The following is a 15973-nucleotide window of genomic DNA, read 5'->3' on the forward strand; positions in this document are numbered from 1 at the left end:
TAGAGAAATAAGTTTGAGGCAAAAATAATTATTCTTTTTTATTCGAATTTAATTTAATTCGCTCCATTCTATTGGTTGTATGCCCACTTTCGAACGTGAACCAATGAGCGGCTAGTATTGAACGACGGTGACGTCACAGAAAAGTATTAATACTCGGCCCCAGCATCCCCCGGCACACACCGTTTCCACCGGGTCACACAGCTGCTCTGTCCACACAGTGATTAATCCCATCTACTCAGCCTAAAGGTAAATATCTGTTTTTTTATCATGTATGTGATGATAATGTATTTAAATATCGTGGTCGTCAAAGCGGAATGTGTCCGTGGCTCGTGTTTCTGTCCATGGACATTGTTTATGAAGCATGCTAACATGTCAGCTAGCTAACGTTAGCTATAAATAGAACAATGGAGTCTATCGCGGTTGTGTTCAAACACCACGGTTCTCTCGGTTAGGAGCGGTGTCCCCCGGTAAACGAGCCCGGAGCCGGTCGGAGAACGAACTTTGGTGGCTCGACTCAAACCGGTGATTTCCGTGGAGCTAGCAGCGTGTGTGAGTGTAACACGGTGTAGGTTGAACTGAACTGAATGTCGTCTGAGGGGGAAACGCTGAACCGAAAATGGCGAAGTCAAAGCACAGGCTCTTCTGTCCGGGGCTGTTCCAGACGCTGTGTTTTGACGCTGCCGCCGCTGATCGAACCGGACCACAGTATTATCACGTTAACCCCGGTGATTTAAAAATGTGGAATGTAACTACTTCTTCTTATCGTGTAGTAGTAGTTAATCGCCCTTGTGTTTATTATTGCCGGTTGACGCTATAAACCCGTTCTGGAGCCCTGACGCCTCCCAGAAGAGACAACCGGGGGGAGGGGAGCCCTCATGACACCGTGCTAGCACCGACGAGCTAGGCGGCTAGCTCCATTAGCGCCGATCGCGTTCTGTTCTGCATTTTGGTCAGATCGGTGGGGTCACTGTGATTTAATACAGGCTTCTGTGTTTCTAGCTAAAGCGAAATGGCTCGTACCAAGCAGACCGCCCGTAAGTCCACCGGAGGAAAGGCGCCAAGGAAGCAGCTTGCGACCAAGGCGGCCAGAAAGAGCGCTCCGTCCACCGGAGGAGTGAAGAAGCCCCATCGTTACAGGTTTGTTGTCTTTTTAGATTTGATTTCCCAATGGGGCAGGTGATCTATAAACGTGATCGCTTTGACCATCTTGATGCTAATGCTGCTGCTGTTGTTCAGGCCGGGAACCGTGGCTCTGAGGGAGATCCGTCGTTACCAGAAGTCCACCGAGCTCCTCATCCGCAAGCTGCCCTTCCAGCGTCTGGTGAGGGAAATCGCCCAGGATTTCAAGACCGATCTGCGTTTCCAGAGCGCCGCCATTGGAGCTCTTCAGGTAAATAAACATGGAGTTACCTCCACCGGTACCACATGCATGTGCAGTAGTTTCTAGACCTGGAGCTAATCTGTTTCTATTCTTTCTCCTCTAAATAGGAGGCCAGTGAGGCTTACCTGGTGGGTTTGTTTGAGGACACCAACCTGTGCGCCATCCACGCCAAACGTGTCACCATCATGCCCAAGGACATCCAGCTGGCCCGTAGGATAAGGGGAGAGAGGGCCTAAGTGGCCGTAGGCTGCGTTGTTGTGACAAATGATACTATTTATCATACTTAACCATTTTTGTGGACATTTTTATTTCTTTGACATTTTTTAAAAAGACTTTCTTTTTGAATTTTGTATCGTATTTTAGATTTGAGACAATACATTGACCATTCCACACACCTGATTACACTTTGGGTAGTTGGAAGTGTTGTGCAGTAGGAATATCTATGTTTACCACCATGGGTTGTCATTACATGTTATAGCCACCATATAACTCATCCCCCTCCTCCCGGTTCTGTGTGGGTAACAGGCCCCTTCTGAGGATACGGTTCTTTTTAAAGCAAAGGTGATTTCTTCAAATCTTCCATGGGGGTCCAGGGTGTCTCAACTCATCTACCGTTTCCAACAAAATGCCAGCACGTCTTGCTCTACAGGTCTCACTGCAGTGACAGGGCGTTGACCACCAGTCGATGCCCTGCGCTCTTTGACCAGGAGCATGGCAGACCCCTCTGTATTTTTCTGGACTGCTTTTTACGTGTTTTCCAACATAAAATCTTGGCAGCTACATTTAATACTATTTATGAAAATGTCACATGTCTTTCTATTAAAGGTCTTTATGAGTAGAAAGTCCCGTGTGCTGTAGTCAATTTAAATGTATCATCCAGACGTGTACATTTTTTTAATATACATTTATTTACTATTATTTAATAGCATGTGGAAAAGGATTTTGCCCCAGTTGTCATACGAACCACTCTGTGTGCTTGAAGCCAGTAGCTGTAAGGAGAAGACATCTATTTTAATGTCTCATACCTATATAATCTCAGCAAGGTCTTGTATAATCTCTCACCTATACGGGAGACAAGCTCTTCACACTGCTTGATGGAGCTGGCTCTGAGCACCACACAGCAGAAGCCTGAAGACTGAGGGGTTTCTGGGGAGTCTCTGTGGAAAGAGCCAATCAAATGCTTAGATGACATCCAGTTCCAGCCAATGACAGCAGGGCTGTGGGTGCTTGGGTATTACGTAAGCACACCTCTAAGATGAGGGGGGTGGGGTGTGACGTGACCTAAACTGCAGCAGTTTAACAAGGATGTGTGGTGGATGGATGACAATTTGGATCCTATTGTTTTCCTGGTGTAAATAGAAATAACCACATGGTATGCAAATGTTGACTTACGCCACGCAGAAGGCAAATATTGTGTAGTCTGGTCGACCGTATCTCCCAACACATGAAATCTCCGGATATTGATGCTCAAACAGCTCCTGGCACAAGACAACAGACAGCATGTTAATGCAAGAGATTTTGCAGCCAGACAAATGTGACTTGAAATCAATTCTTGTGACCGGCATCTACTCACCAGTTTGCTGTTTCGCTCGGTGCATGTCAAGTGTGTTTCCTTCATATCCAGGAGCACCTCCTGCAGGGCAAATTACACTGAGTGCATGTTGATGGCTTATCGTAGGTGTTGACAGAACATGGCTGAATCCAACATCCACTACAGGTTAATTATCCCCTCGGGCAGAGGTGTTTCTTTACCTTGCTGGACGGGCTTTTCTGCAAGACTTGTGTAATTGCATGCTGCAGCACCTCCTTGCCTCCAAACTATAAAAGACAAACAGATTAGACACCATACATTTGGAATATACAAAAACATGGATATATAAAACTGTATAAATACGTTTCAACATGTCAACATTTATGTAAATAAAACAATAAAAAAAATGTATAAGAAAATCCTAATAATTACCGTTCCAATATTTGCTTTTCCCAAGAATTGCAGAATGTATACAAGTCTGTAGAGGAGAGGTAGATCAGCGACTAATAAATACATGTGCAGCAATATTCTGATATTAACCTGGTTTAACCAATCATGAAAATGCGAAGTTGCCATGTAAACAGTACTTTCTGATCACGTGAACCTGAATATGCTCATACTCTGTACACGTCTTCATGTCATTATTAGGTCCTAGTGGAGTTTTCTTATCATTTTGCGATGTCAACGTGTACGTCAGATACCAAACTATTTGACGTCATAGTCATGGAATATTCTCTTAGCAACTTGTTTTACTGCAATGTCAATAGTTGCATTATTGGCCTCCTCGCAAACGACCTCTTCATTTTAAGGAACCTGTTCTTAATTAATGTTGGACACAAACTTGCCTTCCATCTTTGAGACACTGTGTCGGGGGGGCCCTCTGCTCCTGGGGGGCTGACTGTGGGGAAGGAGTGCTATCCAGATGCAGCGCAGGGTTTTCCATCCTCAGGGCCCGCAGGAGTTTGATGAGGGGCCGGTACACTGTCCCATCATGGGCCTTCCATCGCAGGACACGGATGGTGAGAGGGCAGCTCCTCAGCCGGGACAGAACCACACCTGCCTGGGAAAATATGAAGAAATGATTAATATGTGTATGACAACTTCTTGTTATAACACGGCAGGACATGAAAACACAATTTAGAGGGTTGAATACATTTTTTTTAATTATGAAAACAAGTATACGCTCATTTCATTTTCTCATCAGGTTGGACTCGTTTGGAATTCGGATTTGGCCTTTCACCAAACTACATGTAATAAGAAAGATGAAATGAAGAGTTAGTGGAGCAACAAATCAAAACAGGAGAATCAGGGAAACTTCTTACTGGCTTTGGCAATTATTCCAATAAATGTGAAATGTAAAACTCAAACTTTTAACTCAAAATGAAACAGCCACTGAGGCACATAGGAGAGTGAAAAAAATCAAAGTCCAATGTCCAAGTGAGGATTGCATTCATGAGGATTATGACAATTATGATAATAATAGGATATTTACTCAATATTGCAAGAGCTCAAACAGTTCTTACGTGCAGTCAAGAGTTTAGTGGTGGTTGTGTATCAGCTAAATCAAACTGCTCATGTGATAAAAGCCTTGTTTGCAGAATATTAACATGTCACAGTAGAAAAGGATCAGACGTAAACAGTGAAAAATCATTTCCAGTGTCATGCTGTTAACGTTATAAGCAATGTTTTTAAAACAAAGGCCTATGGCGACCTGCCTTTAAATCAAGATTAAAGGTCCTTTGGTTCACTTTTACTTAAGGAGGTCCAACTGCCACAATGTCTAAGCTCAGTTCACTGCAGACAGTTGGCTGGAAGTTCTTTGATCATGTTGTTTGTATCAGCACTGTGCTGACATGAAGAGAAAACAGGACACTGACCTGTCCACACTTTGAATTCCTCAGCGATGTCCCATTGATCTCATCAATGATGTCACCGGGACAGACCACCTGGTCGACGTGAGCCTGACTGCCGGGCGTCAGGTAGAGGACAAAGACACGCCCACTGAGATACCTGAGACATGGACAGAGGGACACGTTGCAACTGCCTGTACAGATGTTTATTAGAGTACACAGGGGGAAATATGATTTTGCAAGGTGGAAGATACAAACCTCAGCACCATGCCGACTTCCCGACAGGGCACTACTTCGTATATTTCACAGACCTAATAAAAACATACAGTACACAGTGATCAGATTCATTCACATATTGCTGAGTCCATATTATGTTATCTCACAGCAGGGAATTCTCCTTGGATATGAAGGCCCCATGGCCACTATGATAATACTAAGCAATTGTGTGATTTAGTGCGATTTCAATCATTCATGAATCAAAACATCCAGGTCTTCTGCATAATTCCTGCTATATTAAAAAAAATTCTACTACTATAACCTGTCACTCAAATTAATGGAGAATGTCTGAGCGTTAAAATTGTATCTAGTTCTACACACATCGTGTTCCTTCAAACAGATCCACAGACTTTCAGTTAGTCAGGGTTTTAGAATTTTTTGATACATTTTTTTAATAACTGCAGTTTAGGTTTTATGGTTTTGCTCTTGGGGCATGGTCCCACGTACACAAATACGGACTGAATATCGTCTACGATCATATGTCACCTCAGCACTCAGGAACAGAAGGCCCTGCACTTTCATCTACTCTGCTTATAACACATTTTTGTTCTTATTCTCGTATAGTTTTCATTTTAAATGACGCAGCAAAGCCTTTTTCTGCAACTCACCATTCACACTGTATTTTTAGCAGGGAACACACTTTCTACGCATCACTGTTTCTTACCGGTGGGAGACAGCTCTCATCCAGGAAACTGCAATTCTGCATGGAGAGACCAGAGGTGATCGTTAGTGTAGAGTTGTTCAATTTCAAGGTGGTTTGAAAGAATAGTTGGCATTAAAGTAGTGAAAGTTATAATTTTGGGGGAAATCTGGTTTCTCTGACCTCCAGGTCCAGTTGGAAGTCCATGTGAGAGAGGACGAGCAGCAGGGACATGAATGGCTCTGGAAGAAGGAGAACAGGGCTCCTTTAAAACGCTGTGGCTGATGCCAAATAGCAGCGATGACGAGAACTTCCTTGAGCCATAGTTTTAAGCCTAAACAAATCAGATTGAGTAAAAGAAAAATCCTCACCCACAAATTCCTCATTCCTGAGAATTGATAAAGCCGGGCTGTACCACTGGAGGAGAAAGAGAGAGAGAGAGACAGAGGGTTTTTCCTGGGCATGTGGACACCATTCCAAGTTCGATCTCTAAATGTAATGCAGCATGTGGCCCACGGGTCTGACCTCCAGGACTCTGGGTGTGTGCAGCAGGTGTGTGATGAACTGCGGCAGGGCCTTGCGGCTGAGGGCCAGACGGAGCAGGTAGCGACCCCGGCCCTGAACAGAGAGAAGCTTCCTGCAAACTCTGGTCTGCTCCACTGCCAGGGACAGAGAAGACAGCCTGTACACACACACACGTCAGCAGAGACATCGGGTTTTAACACAGTTTGATGTCGTGTTGTTTTCACGAGAGCGACGTCTATTATAGCGTAGAGCTCTTAGAGCCTCCGATATATATCGATTGGAAATTAAAATAGGTTGGTATGAGGCTTTCGCAGACATATCAGTGTTTAGGTTAGCTTATATAAAAACTTTAATTTTACACGAAAATATGTATAAAATAAAATGATGTTTATGTCAGTCCTAAATATTTATTTATTTCCTTATATGCATAGTTATTTATAACTATAGAATAAGTTTATGGTTAAAAATAAAATATTTAGCCTCATTGCATTTATTCGTCATAAGGGTTTCATAACGACATCCTAGGAATCACTGGCGATTTTTTAATATGTTCTATCAGAATTTATTTATTAGCGTATATAAGCGCCACCTAAAGGGAAAATACGGTACATCTAAGACTACTCATTATTTCCTCCTCCACAAGAGAGACAATTAACTCAAAGGTCTTTCTTTCTTTATTCTCTTGTATTTACGATTTTTTAATCATAATATTACAACTTTATTCTTGTGAATTTACCAGTTAGTTCTTGTAGTACTGCAACTTATTTCTATCAATGTACAATTTCCCCCACTGTAATATTACGACTTCAATACATTATTATTTTTCTCATAAAATTTTGAGTTACCTTCAAATATTTTAACATTATTCTCAATATATTTTTAACCCAAAATGCCAATTCACACATTATCTTCTCTCCACTAAGTCGATGGAGGGGTGGGTGAAGTAAACAGCTTTGCAGCCAATTCCAATCCAATTGAAGGAAATGGCGACCACTTCTTCAAACTACAGAAAAAACCCATGAACTGGCTCCGTACTGCTCCTGTGGTGTCACCCGAGCGTCCGCTGCTCCTCCTCCTAGTTGAGTAACTTCTATCAGTATAGAAGGAAATTTAGGCTTCAATCACAGTGTCAATGACACAGTTTCAAGTCTAATGTCAATGTCTGGGCTTGTGGACACTTGGATGACACCACATGAGCAGTACGGAGGCACATTGTGTTTTTCTGTTTTACGGTGTTAACCCGTGAGAATTTGTGTTTTGGACTCAGACACTTCACCCACCCCTCCATTGGCATAGTAGGGAGTAGATAATGAGTGAATATTTTATTTCTTGGTGAACTAACCCTTTAAGTGGTCCTAATACATCCCCTACTGTCATGCAGGCATCACCCGCCCAACGCTCTAGTAGAGTTATCACCATGTTGTTGAATATTTACTCTGGATCAGTCAGTGTAAGCAGATTGGTGATGTTACCTGCCACAGGCGTCTTGGTGGGGCAGCTGGCTGAAACACTGCCAGTAGTCTCTGTGTACCAGACTGAGAACTGGTTCTGAGGGAAATAAAAAAAGGAAAACACATTTGATGATTTGCATTTTTCTGCTTTATCATGATAATCACAATCCTTCGATAAAGTGAAACCCCAAGATATATTTCTATACACTGGTGGAAAATGTGGCACTATGCACTGGTGATGTGGTACAAATCCCTACTGACGTTGGAGCCCCTTCCTGAGGACCAGCTCCAGGAGCTCGCAGCAGGAGGCGAGGTGCGGGCTGCTGTCCGTCACCGGGTCTCCATGGGACTGCAGGTTCAGGACACACACTGGGTGGAAGGAAAACCTCTCAGATGCAATCAGCCTTATCAGCGCCATTTCACACAGCGACGCTGCTGCACACGACAGATCATCACTCAAGATGTTTTGTGAGATAATGTTTCCATGAATAAAAGATCGAGCTCACGATGCAACAGTGTGATGCAGTTACCTTTCAGAGAGGAGAGCAGAGGGTCTTTGGGGGCCATGTTGTCACTGCAGCTGGGATCTGATCGGATGCTGCTGTCATCACACTTCCGTGTCGCCTACCTCACACACACACACACACGCACGCACGCACGCACGCACGCACACACATGCCGAGACACACTTTCTCATGCCACTGTACACACTCACACGCACGCACGCACACTCACACACACACACACACACACAGATACGCACACACACTCACACACACACACACACATCCCGAGACACACTTTCTCATGCCAATGTACACACTCACACGCACGCACACACACATACGCACACGAATGCACAATTACACTCCATAGACTAAAGATAGACACACACACACACACACACACTTGCCGATACACGCCTTCTCATAACACTTTACACACTCACACGCAGGCACACATACACACACACGAATGCACACACACCCACACCCACATACGCACACACGACACAGGCAGCCAGAGGGAGAACACACAAACACACGTTTTTGGACCTACATGAGTACAGTGGCTTTAAGACGCGCCACATATGGTGTTAATTGACTGTAGCGACATCTGCTGTCCACCTTCTGACATTACAAACAGCCGCGCTGCTTTCAAAGACTGACTGTAAAATACAAACTTTATTATTATTATTATTATTATTATTATTATTATTATTATTATTATTATTATTATTATTGTTATTATTATGGAACCGAAGAAAACACAGAGCACGGCAGCATGTATGGAGTTGTCGAGGATTGTTAATATATATCCATATGATGTAACAAATATGGGCTATGCCATACTACATAATGCTGTGACTTATTCCCATATCTGTTTAACACATTAGATCAACATCTTTTATCTTTTTGTGATCAAAAGAGGTTTTATAACCACACCAGCAGATAGAATAGAGATATCATACTCAGAGGAGACATGACACAGCTTTGAGTGGTCTTTGTAATAGGCTTTATAAAAAAATCACCATAATTTAGGCGGGAAATGTCAATATTACCAGTTCTAAAAAAGAATTATGCAAAAATAACTATTATTCATAGAAATGCCATTAATTAATATTGATTTACAAATGTTTTGTTTCTTCATAAATAACCATATAGCCTAAATACAGAAACTATAAAAATAGTTATAAAAACTATTAAAATAATTGAACACATTAAAGGTGTATCACATTTTAAAAATCAATTTAAATCTAATCAAAAGCAAGCAACAATAAGATTAACAGACTATTCATTTAGTAGTTCTATTGAGAACAGTTGAGAGACTCATCATCATTATTCAGCCCATTGTCTTCTCCACATTATGAAACCGAAGGCGACAGACTCTTCTGTCCTGTTTGGATCACTTCTCCTAGAGAGCAAACTGATTATGTGCTAGTTAACTAACCAGACAATCAGTTTAGACAGGCAGGGACAGACGGTATTTACCATTAACTCCTGTCTGACAACTGCAGATCATATATGCAACATCTCTTTGGTTTATCATTGTTTATACTTCAGTCCCTACATATATATTTCCCACTTTGAAATAGCTTAAATCACTGTCCCAGACCCAAAGCATGCTGTCATGTTTGATAAAGACACTAAACTAGAAACCCAAAACACATTTTCAACAACTCTATGCATATTTTGTTGCTTGACTTTATCACAAACATTATTTGAAAACTATTAGGAACATTGACTTATTAATCCCATGAACATTCAACTTTGTCCTGAAAATCCTTTCAGATTTGACTAGATTTTGTTAGAACAGGAAATAAACAGACTGAATCTTTGGCGTTCCACATAACACAATACTACTACTAATAATAAAAATAATAATAATCACAATCATAATAATCATAATGATAATGTATAACTACTTTCATATTTCCATTGTGCTTAAAAATTTGTCTTCTAATTAATGTTGTACACATTGGGATTTTGTTGATGTTCTCAGTTAAACGTGGAATCTCTTGTACTTCTCTCAAGTCAGACCTGTGAGAGGGATCCCTCAAATGTGGTTCTCTCTGAGGTTATTATGTTATTATTATTATATTACGATTATTACTATTATTACTATTATTACTATTATTACTATTATCACTATTATTATTATTATAGGTTGGTCAAATAAACCATAAATATTCAAAGATAACCAAGAATCCTCAGTGTCACCCTCCAGTGAAGCAACAGTGACCTCTGGCGGATCCCCTGTCGCACTGCAGCATGGGCGGCGGAGATAAGAGCGCGCGCTGCGTGCTGCCGCAGTTGAGCTGATGAAGAGGAGCAGCCTCACGAGGATGGAGCAGCTCTGATCAACCAGCTCGTGGAACAACTGCAACTATCAACACTAACACCGCGGAGGAGCTGCGCAAAGTTTGTCAGCGGGAAGGAAGATTCACCAATAACAAGGTCAGAGTTGTTTTCAATATCATAAAATATAATAGTAATTGTAAAAACATCAGTGAGGTTCCAGCAGAGGAAATGAATTGTGCTGCTGCAAAGGGCAAATCAAATCAAATAATTAGTCTCTCTCACAATAAAACAAGGATTTGGGTTAATTCTGGTTCTTTTTGCACTTTAGAGAATGAACCTCAAACGTGTGTAGATGCATTTCAACGTGGCTTCATGCAAGTATAAAAAAAGAGCACATCTCTGTTTGTGTTGCTGTGTCTAACGTGTGCCAGGATTATTTGTGTGGTCACTCCCTCCTGATACAGAAAGACACTACCTGTGCATGTACAGAAATGGCCCTGGTGGTAATCCAGGATTTCCTCTAATCTTCCAGCTCCTCTCCACCACACACTCACAGCTCCTCTGCCTCCTCCACCCTTGCCTTCGCTGCCAGAAATAAACCCTCCAAGCAGCCAGCAGTGAATTTGGACCCACACACCCAACAGAGAAGTCACGCAGGGGGTATAGTTCCCTTAGAATTCTGAAAGGTTCTCAAATGTAACCACACGGTATCTTAGTTAAGAGGCTCAGTGGCCAAGCTCTACACCTTCCCCTCGTCCCCCAGCACTTGTCTGGGGCTGTTGTTGACAAGGACCCTTTGGGACATTTCCTCTGACGTATTTATTTGAATCAAAAAGAACTCAGAGGAGGTTCTGCAGTCAATGGATCTGGAGGAAAGACCCTGACTGAGCACCGACATTTTAAGGGACAATACCCAGGTTCCATCAGCCTGTGGTGGGGCTGCCTAAGCAGAGGATGTCTTCAAATAGGTCCAAACACCCGATGATGCAAAGGTACACAACGGTCGAAATGTCGTTGAAATCTGTTGGTGGTCGCTTACATTGAATCTTATGATCTATCCAGTGCGGAGGAAGACCTTCAAACTTGCAATGGATCCTATGTTTTACAAAACAGTTAGTATAAAGTCAACTGTCATCGGCATAGAGAAAGCCCAAGAAGAAACACCAATACAAGAAATAACGAATTCCTCTCTCCTATACGTAAACTTTCAGCTTTATGGTTGATGCAGTTTTTTATTCTAGATTCTCTTCAATCCTTTGAAAAGTCAATAGCAGCATCCTTTTGGCTCAGCTGCCGCCCCCCCACATCACAGAGAAACACAGCAAATCTCCTCAGAGCGTCAAAGTGGCGTGCAGGGGCGGAATGCTGAATCAACAGCACACTGGTCCAAGAATTCTCCCCCGCACACACACACACACAAACACAAACACACACATACACCTCCACTGTGTTTTAAAAGTGCTCTGTGCTGATGCTGTTTGACATTTCCTCGGGGGAAAACATTTCCAATTTCAAGGCCATGATCAAGACGCATCGTCCCACACACGTCAGGAAATCCCGTTACTGTGCAATAACTTGTTTTGCCTGGTTCTGCAATGTCCCTCTGCTTGATGATCACTCTGCGCTTGTGCGTGGTGTGTGTGGGTGGTCTCTCTTCACTCGGCTCTCTACAGTATATGCATGTGTGGGTATCTGGGATAATGGGTTCCTCGGTGGACTTCAGGTGCAGAGCTGTGATGAGGAGAGCTCTGCAGTGCTTCTCTCTTTCTCTCTCTCTCTACGCACTCGTACAGTTTTTGCCATCGCTCATAAATGACCGATTTCTGCTCTCTCATCGATTTGTGTGGGCGGCAGGAGCCCAGTCAGCTGCGGCTCGGCCCAAACACTTCACAGTGCGAGTGCCAGCGTGCTAAAGCTTTTTTTATTATCGTCCCACAGGGCATCGGCCTAGCTCCCCAGCTGCCAGCATGATGAAGGACTGCCTGCAGTTCCTTATCGAGCCGGCCAAAAAGCTCAAGACCCGACTCAAGGTACGGCTACACAACTGTATTTGCTGCAAGTGCCGCAATCCTACAACTCTCTTACCAGTATACATGATTCTGTTACTTTGCCCCAGGAGTCCCGTAAGCGGGTCAAACTTGAGAAGAAGGACCTGCCGGTGGAAAGTCAGTTGTTTATCATGGAATTGGCTCGGGAGCTCAATAGAATTTGCCAGGTAAGCTTGTCTCCTCCTCACTTTGTTCTCTTGCTGTCCCACAAGATCACAGGCTCTCACTTGTATCTGTCTTTATCCCAGAGGTCAAACATCCTCAGCCACATCTGGACCAGTGAGGACATCTGGCAGCCCAGTGTGTGTCGCGATTTTATCGTGGAGTGGGCCGCTGTTTTAGAAAAGAGAGTGCAGGTACAGACCACGTGTGTTTTCTAACCCAACATCACTTAAACAACTCTTTTTGTGTGCTTCTGCATAAATGTCTGCTTTCCTCGTTCAGCCGAGGGTCATACTGTCGGACTACCAGTGTGAAAAGCCCGAGAAGAAAGACTGGAAGGGTCACCTCCTCTGCATGCTGGAGGCCGGAGGGGAGTGCGACATGGGGCCCCACAAACGAGTCATCATGGACTGGACACGGGGGATTAAAAGCAGGCCTCAGGTGACGATACAATGGTACATGTTGGGGATAATGTGTGCCAATTAACTGGGTAGCTGGCTGGTGATTAAAGTGTGACCCAGTTCCCTCCTTGCATCTGATTAAGATGATTAAGCCCTGCCCTTGACAGTCATCCCATCATACTCGTAATATCCTGGCGTCGGACAAGCAAGATGACCAGCGCTTGACCGAGGCCAACAGTCTCCTTATGAAACCACATTTAAATTCTCTTGGTCTGGATTGTATTTGGATCTGAACCAAAGTGTACAGATAATCGTGGCAGTCCTTGGTGGACGTTATTACAGCTGTACAGACATTTCTTTCCACATCTCAGAACATTGGTCTGTGTCTGCTGTGTGGTTTACTGCACTGATCCTCGGCTCGGCTGGCCACTCGTAAAAGTCAGATAGTAAAAATGAGATCTTAACGAATAACCTGAACCCTGATTAACGCTTGTGCTCTGTAACGTCTTCTGTCTAGCCCACCGTCTGGCCAGGCGAGCCGGTGCTCATGATGCTCGACGACCTGGAGTTCCAGTGGAAGAGGGGTCGTCTCCCCAACCTGCTCCCCGCCATGGAGCTGGTCATGCTGTCCGTGCTGAACGCTGACAGCCCGGTGAAGGTGTGCACGTCGGACTCAGTATTTCCCCTGATTAGATCGTGCTGCGTATTTATGTTTTGAATTTTGCTGGATCAGATGGTCAGATCAGTATGTATGATGTATATATGCTACATAACCTACAGGTATTGTTCAACTCCTGTTTGTGTGTGTGTGTGTGTGTGTGTGTGTGTGTGTGTGTGTGTGTGTGTGTGTGTGTGTGTGTGTGTGTGTGTGTGTGTGTGTGTGTGTGTGTGTGTGTGTGTGTGTGTGTGTAGGAGGATGTGACTAAGCAGTGGCTGGTGAGAAAGCAGAGGAGCCAGAGTACTGGTGAGTGGATTTATGACAGATGAAAGTGTTAAAGATGAATAAACTCCACCTTAAAATCAAACATATGATAAGAAAGTCATTCATTCCAACCTGATGTTGTTATTAATAACAATACACTAGAATTGCCCTATCACCTGGGGTGGTGGTTCAAGCAGGAGTGGCACTTGATGAATCCCTTTCATTAAAACTAATCAGTATTGAAGAGACTATTGAAGACTGTATTGAAGACTGTTGAAGGATAACAGTGATGAATGAATCTCTTGAACGATCGCTTTCTTCTTGCAGACGCCGTCCGCTACATCCCCCACAGCGGTGAGTGAAAACCCTGAAGGCTGTTTCCATTCTTGAATAATCTGTGGACTGGAGATTATCTCCAATCTAGAGTAAATCGCAGTATATATCGTCACAACATGTTAGTGATTGTTGTAGCTCTAATGCAATAGAGACAAAACTGCTGAGTCAGGTTATGATTCTGTGTGGCATCCTCCCCAAAAGTGACCTCTTTTATATAGTCATTTAATCTATATATGTATACATTTACAAGCTATGAAGATGTCAATATATAGATATTGATTATTGAGTATATTTAAAACATGTCCTTTCTTTTTTCCTCCAGTGTGGAATTGGATTTGCGATGCAGCAGGTAAGAAAACAGTTTTCACTGAAATAATTTACTTTAAGTTAATGTTTTTCTGTTCCAATTTTGTATATTTTGTTAAAAATTGGAACAGAACAACACACAAATTGAAATGTCTTTAAATACACATTAACATGAATCCAACATATTGTAGCGAATGGATGAATGGAGGCAGAAGACGTTATCTTTCAGTCAGCAATGCACACACTGCAGCTCCTATACCTTGCACATGTTTAAAATAAAAACATGAATATATGAACCTGTGTATTATTTGAATAGCTTAGTAGTGAATGCGCAATAACAGGGTAGCTATGTTTATGCATGGAACTAGGCCCAGTTTAATATAAAACACAAGTTCATTCAATATAAACAGTAGGGGATAAGTGCTCCATCTCTCCATCAGTTTAGGGGTGCATGGCCTGATGAACGTTGAAGACCCCTGCTATAGAGCAATCACCTCTTTTCATTGCTTCATCAACCTCTAATATCTGACCCATATGTGTCTCATCTTTCTGTCCTCTTCTGGAACGCCACAGAGGACGTCACTCTGGACTCGGACTCCGCCAACCCAGACCTCATCATCTCCTCGGATGAGAAACGCATGCGCTGCGGCCTGGAGCGCCGCGACGCCCCGCGGTGCCGGCGGCGCTTCGACGGCTGGTGGTGCGCCACGGGCCAGGAGGGCTACACCTCCGGACGCCACTACTGGGAGGTGGATGTGGGCGAGCGGGACTGGCGGCTGGGAGTCGCCAAGGCGTCCGCCGTGAGGCAGGGCTTCCGCTCGCTCAACACACTGACGGGCTACCTGACCCTGCGGCTGGAGAGGGGCTCGGATCTGAAAGCGCTGACGGTGCCCGCCACCCCGCTGCCGCAGAGCTCGCTGCCCAGGAAAGTCGGGGTGTACCTGGACTACGAGCAGGGCCAGCTGTCCTTCTACGACGCGGAGAAGCGCCAGCACCTGTACACCTTCAACGAGAAGTTCGCAGAGGAACTGTACCCGGTGTTCGGGACCGTGGAGGTGGTGAACGACCTGGTTGTCAGGCCTGCAGATGTCCGACAGCCGTGCCTCTGCCCCGGGCCCTGCCTCTGGAACTGAATCACACATCCACTACTTCTCCGTCCTGATCCATCAGCAGCCCACCGACTCCGTGCTATCAGTCATTTAGTCCATTTGAATCTTGTGCGCTGGTTCTAGACCCAAAACGTGTCTCTGCGGGCTGCTTGGTGAGAACAGGACCAAGAACCGTTATTCTCCTAGTTCTGTTCCTCTGCCTTCATGGAGACATGAGCCGTTTTCAGACATGAA

General features: G+C 43.9%; 3 protein-coding genes across 3 annotated transcripts; 2 read left to right on the forward strand and 1 right to left on the reverse strand.

The window, feature by feature from the left end:
* The first annotated feature begins 175 nt into the window (after nucleotides 1-175).
* LOC133027654 (histone H3.3A) lies at nucleotides 176-2223 on the forward strand. The gene is made up of 4 exons (XM_061094725.1): nucleotides 176-246; nucleotides 1000-1137; nucleotides 1237-1390; nucleotides 1489-2223. Exons 2-4 carry the CDS (start codon nucleotides 1010-1012, stop codon nucleotides 1615-1617), a joined length of 411 nt encoding a protein of 136 aa, XP_060950708.1. The 5' UTR covers nucleotides 176-246; nucleotides 1000-1009; the 3' UTR covers nucleotides 1618-2223.
* Nucleotides 2224-2306: 83 nt separating this feature from the next.
* si:ch211-250n8.1 (uncharacterized) lies at nucleotides 2307-3428 on the reverse strand. Its single transcript, XM_061094453.1, has 6 exons — nucleotides 3345-3428; nucleotides 3134-3199; nucleotides 2955-3014; nucleotides 2774-2859; nucleotides 2444-2538; nucleotides 2307-2370 (listed from the first exon to the last, which is right to left on the reverse strand). Exons 1-6 carry the CDS (start codon nucleotides 3426-3428, stop codon nucleotides 2336-2338), a joined length of 426 nt encoding a protein of 141 aa, XP_060950436.1. The 3' UTR covers nucleotides 2307-2335.
* Nucleotides 3429-12380: 8952 nt separating this feature from the next.
* Nucleotides 12381-15763, forward strand: zgc:194990 (uncharacterized protein LOC568410 homolog). The gene is made up of 9 exons (XM_061094454.1): nucleotides 12381-12485; nucleotides 12572-12670; nucleotides 12752-12859; nucleotides 12948-13106; nucleotides 13584-13724; nucleotides 13979-14030; nucleotides 14316-14342; nucleotides 14647-14673; nucleotides 15204-15763. The coding sequence occupies exons 1-9, from the start codon at nucleotides 12423-12425 to the stop codon at nucleotides 15761-15763; spliced, it is 1236 nt and encodes a 411-aa protein (XP_060950437.1). The 5' UTR covers nucleotides 12381-12422.
* The last annotated feature ends 210 nt before the right edge of the window (nucleotides 15764-15973 follow it).

The sequence above is a fragment of the Limanda limanda genome, chromosome 21 (genome assembly GCF_963576545.1).
Source record: "Limanda limanda chromosome 21, fLimLim1.1, whole genome shotgun sequence".
Lineage (NCBI taxonomy): Eukaryota > Metazoa > Chordata > Actinopteri > Pleuronectiformes > Pleuronectidae > Limanda > Limanda limanda.

Excerpts from the sequence above, each read along its gene's own strand:
- LOC133027654 (XM_061094725.1), top strand. The coding sequence starts at position 1,010 with ATGGCTCGTACCAAGCAGACCGCCCGTAAGTCCACCGGAGGAAAGGCG. Across the intron at positions 1,138-1,236 it reads AAGAAGCCCCATCGTTACAG|GCCGGGAACCGTGGCTCTGA; the intron begins GTTTGTTGTCTT and ends GCTGTTGTTCAG. Across the intron at positions 1,391-1,488 it reads CCGCCATTGGAGCTCTTCAG|GAGGCCAGTGAGGCTTACCT; the intron begins GTAAATAAACAT and ends TCCTCTAAATAG.
- si:ch211-250n8.1 (XM_061094453.1), bottom strand. The coding sequence starts at position 3,428 with ATGTATTTATTAGTCGCTGATCTACCTCTCCTCTACAGACTTGTATAC. Across the intron at positions 3,200-3,344 it reads GAAAAGCAAATATTGGAACG|TTTGGAGGCAAGGAGGTGCT; the intron begins GTAATTATTAGG and ends TGTCTTTTATAG. Across the intron at positions 2,860-2,954 it reads CCGAGCGAAACAGCAAACTG|GAGCTGTTTGAGCATCAATA; the intron begins GTGAGTAGATGC and ends GTCTTGTGCCAG.
- zgc:194990 (XM_061094454.1), top strand. The coding sequence starts at position 12,423 with ATGATGAAGGACTGCCTGCAGTTCCTTATCGAGCCGGCCAAAAAGCTC. Across the intron at positions 14,031-14,315 it reads GCAGAGGAGCCAGAGTACTG|ACGCCGTCCGCTACATCCCC; the intron begins GTGAGTGGATTT and ends TTCTTCTTGCAG. Across the intron at positions 14,343-14,646 it reads CCGCTACATCCCCCACAGCG|TGTGGAATTGGATTTGCGAT; the intron begins GTGAGTGAAAAC and ends TTTTTCCTCCAG.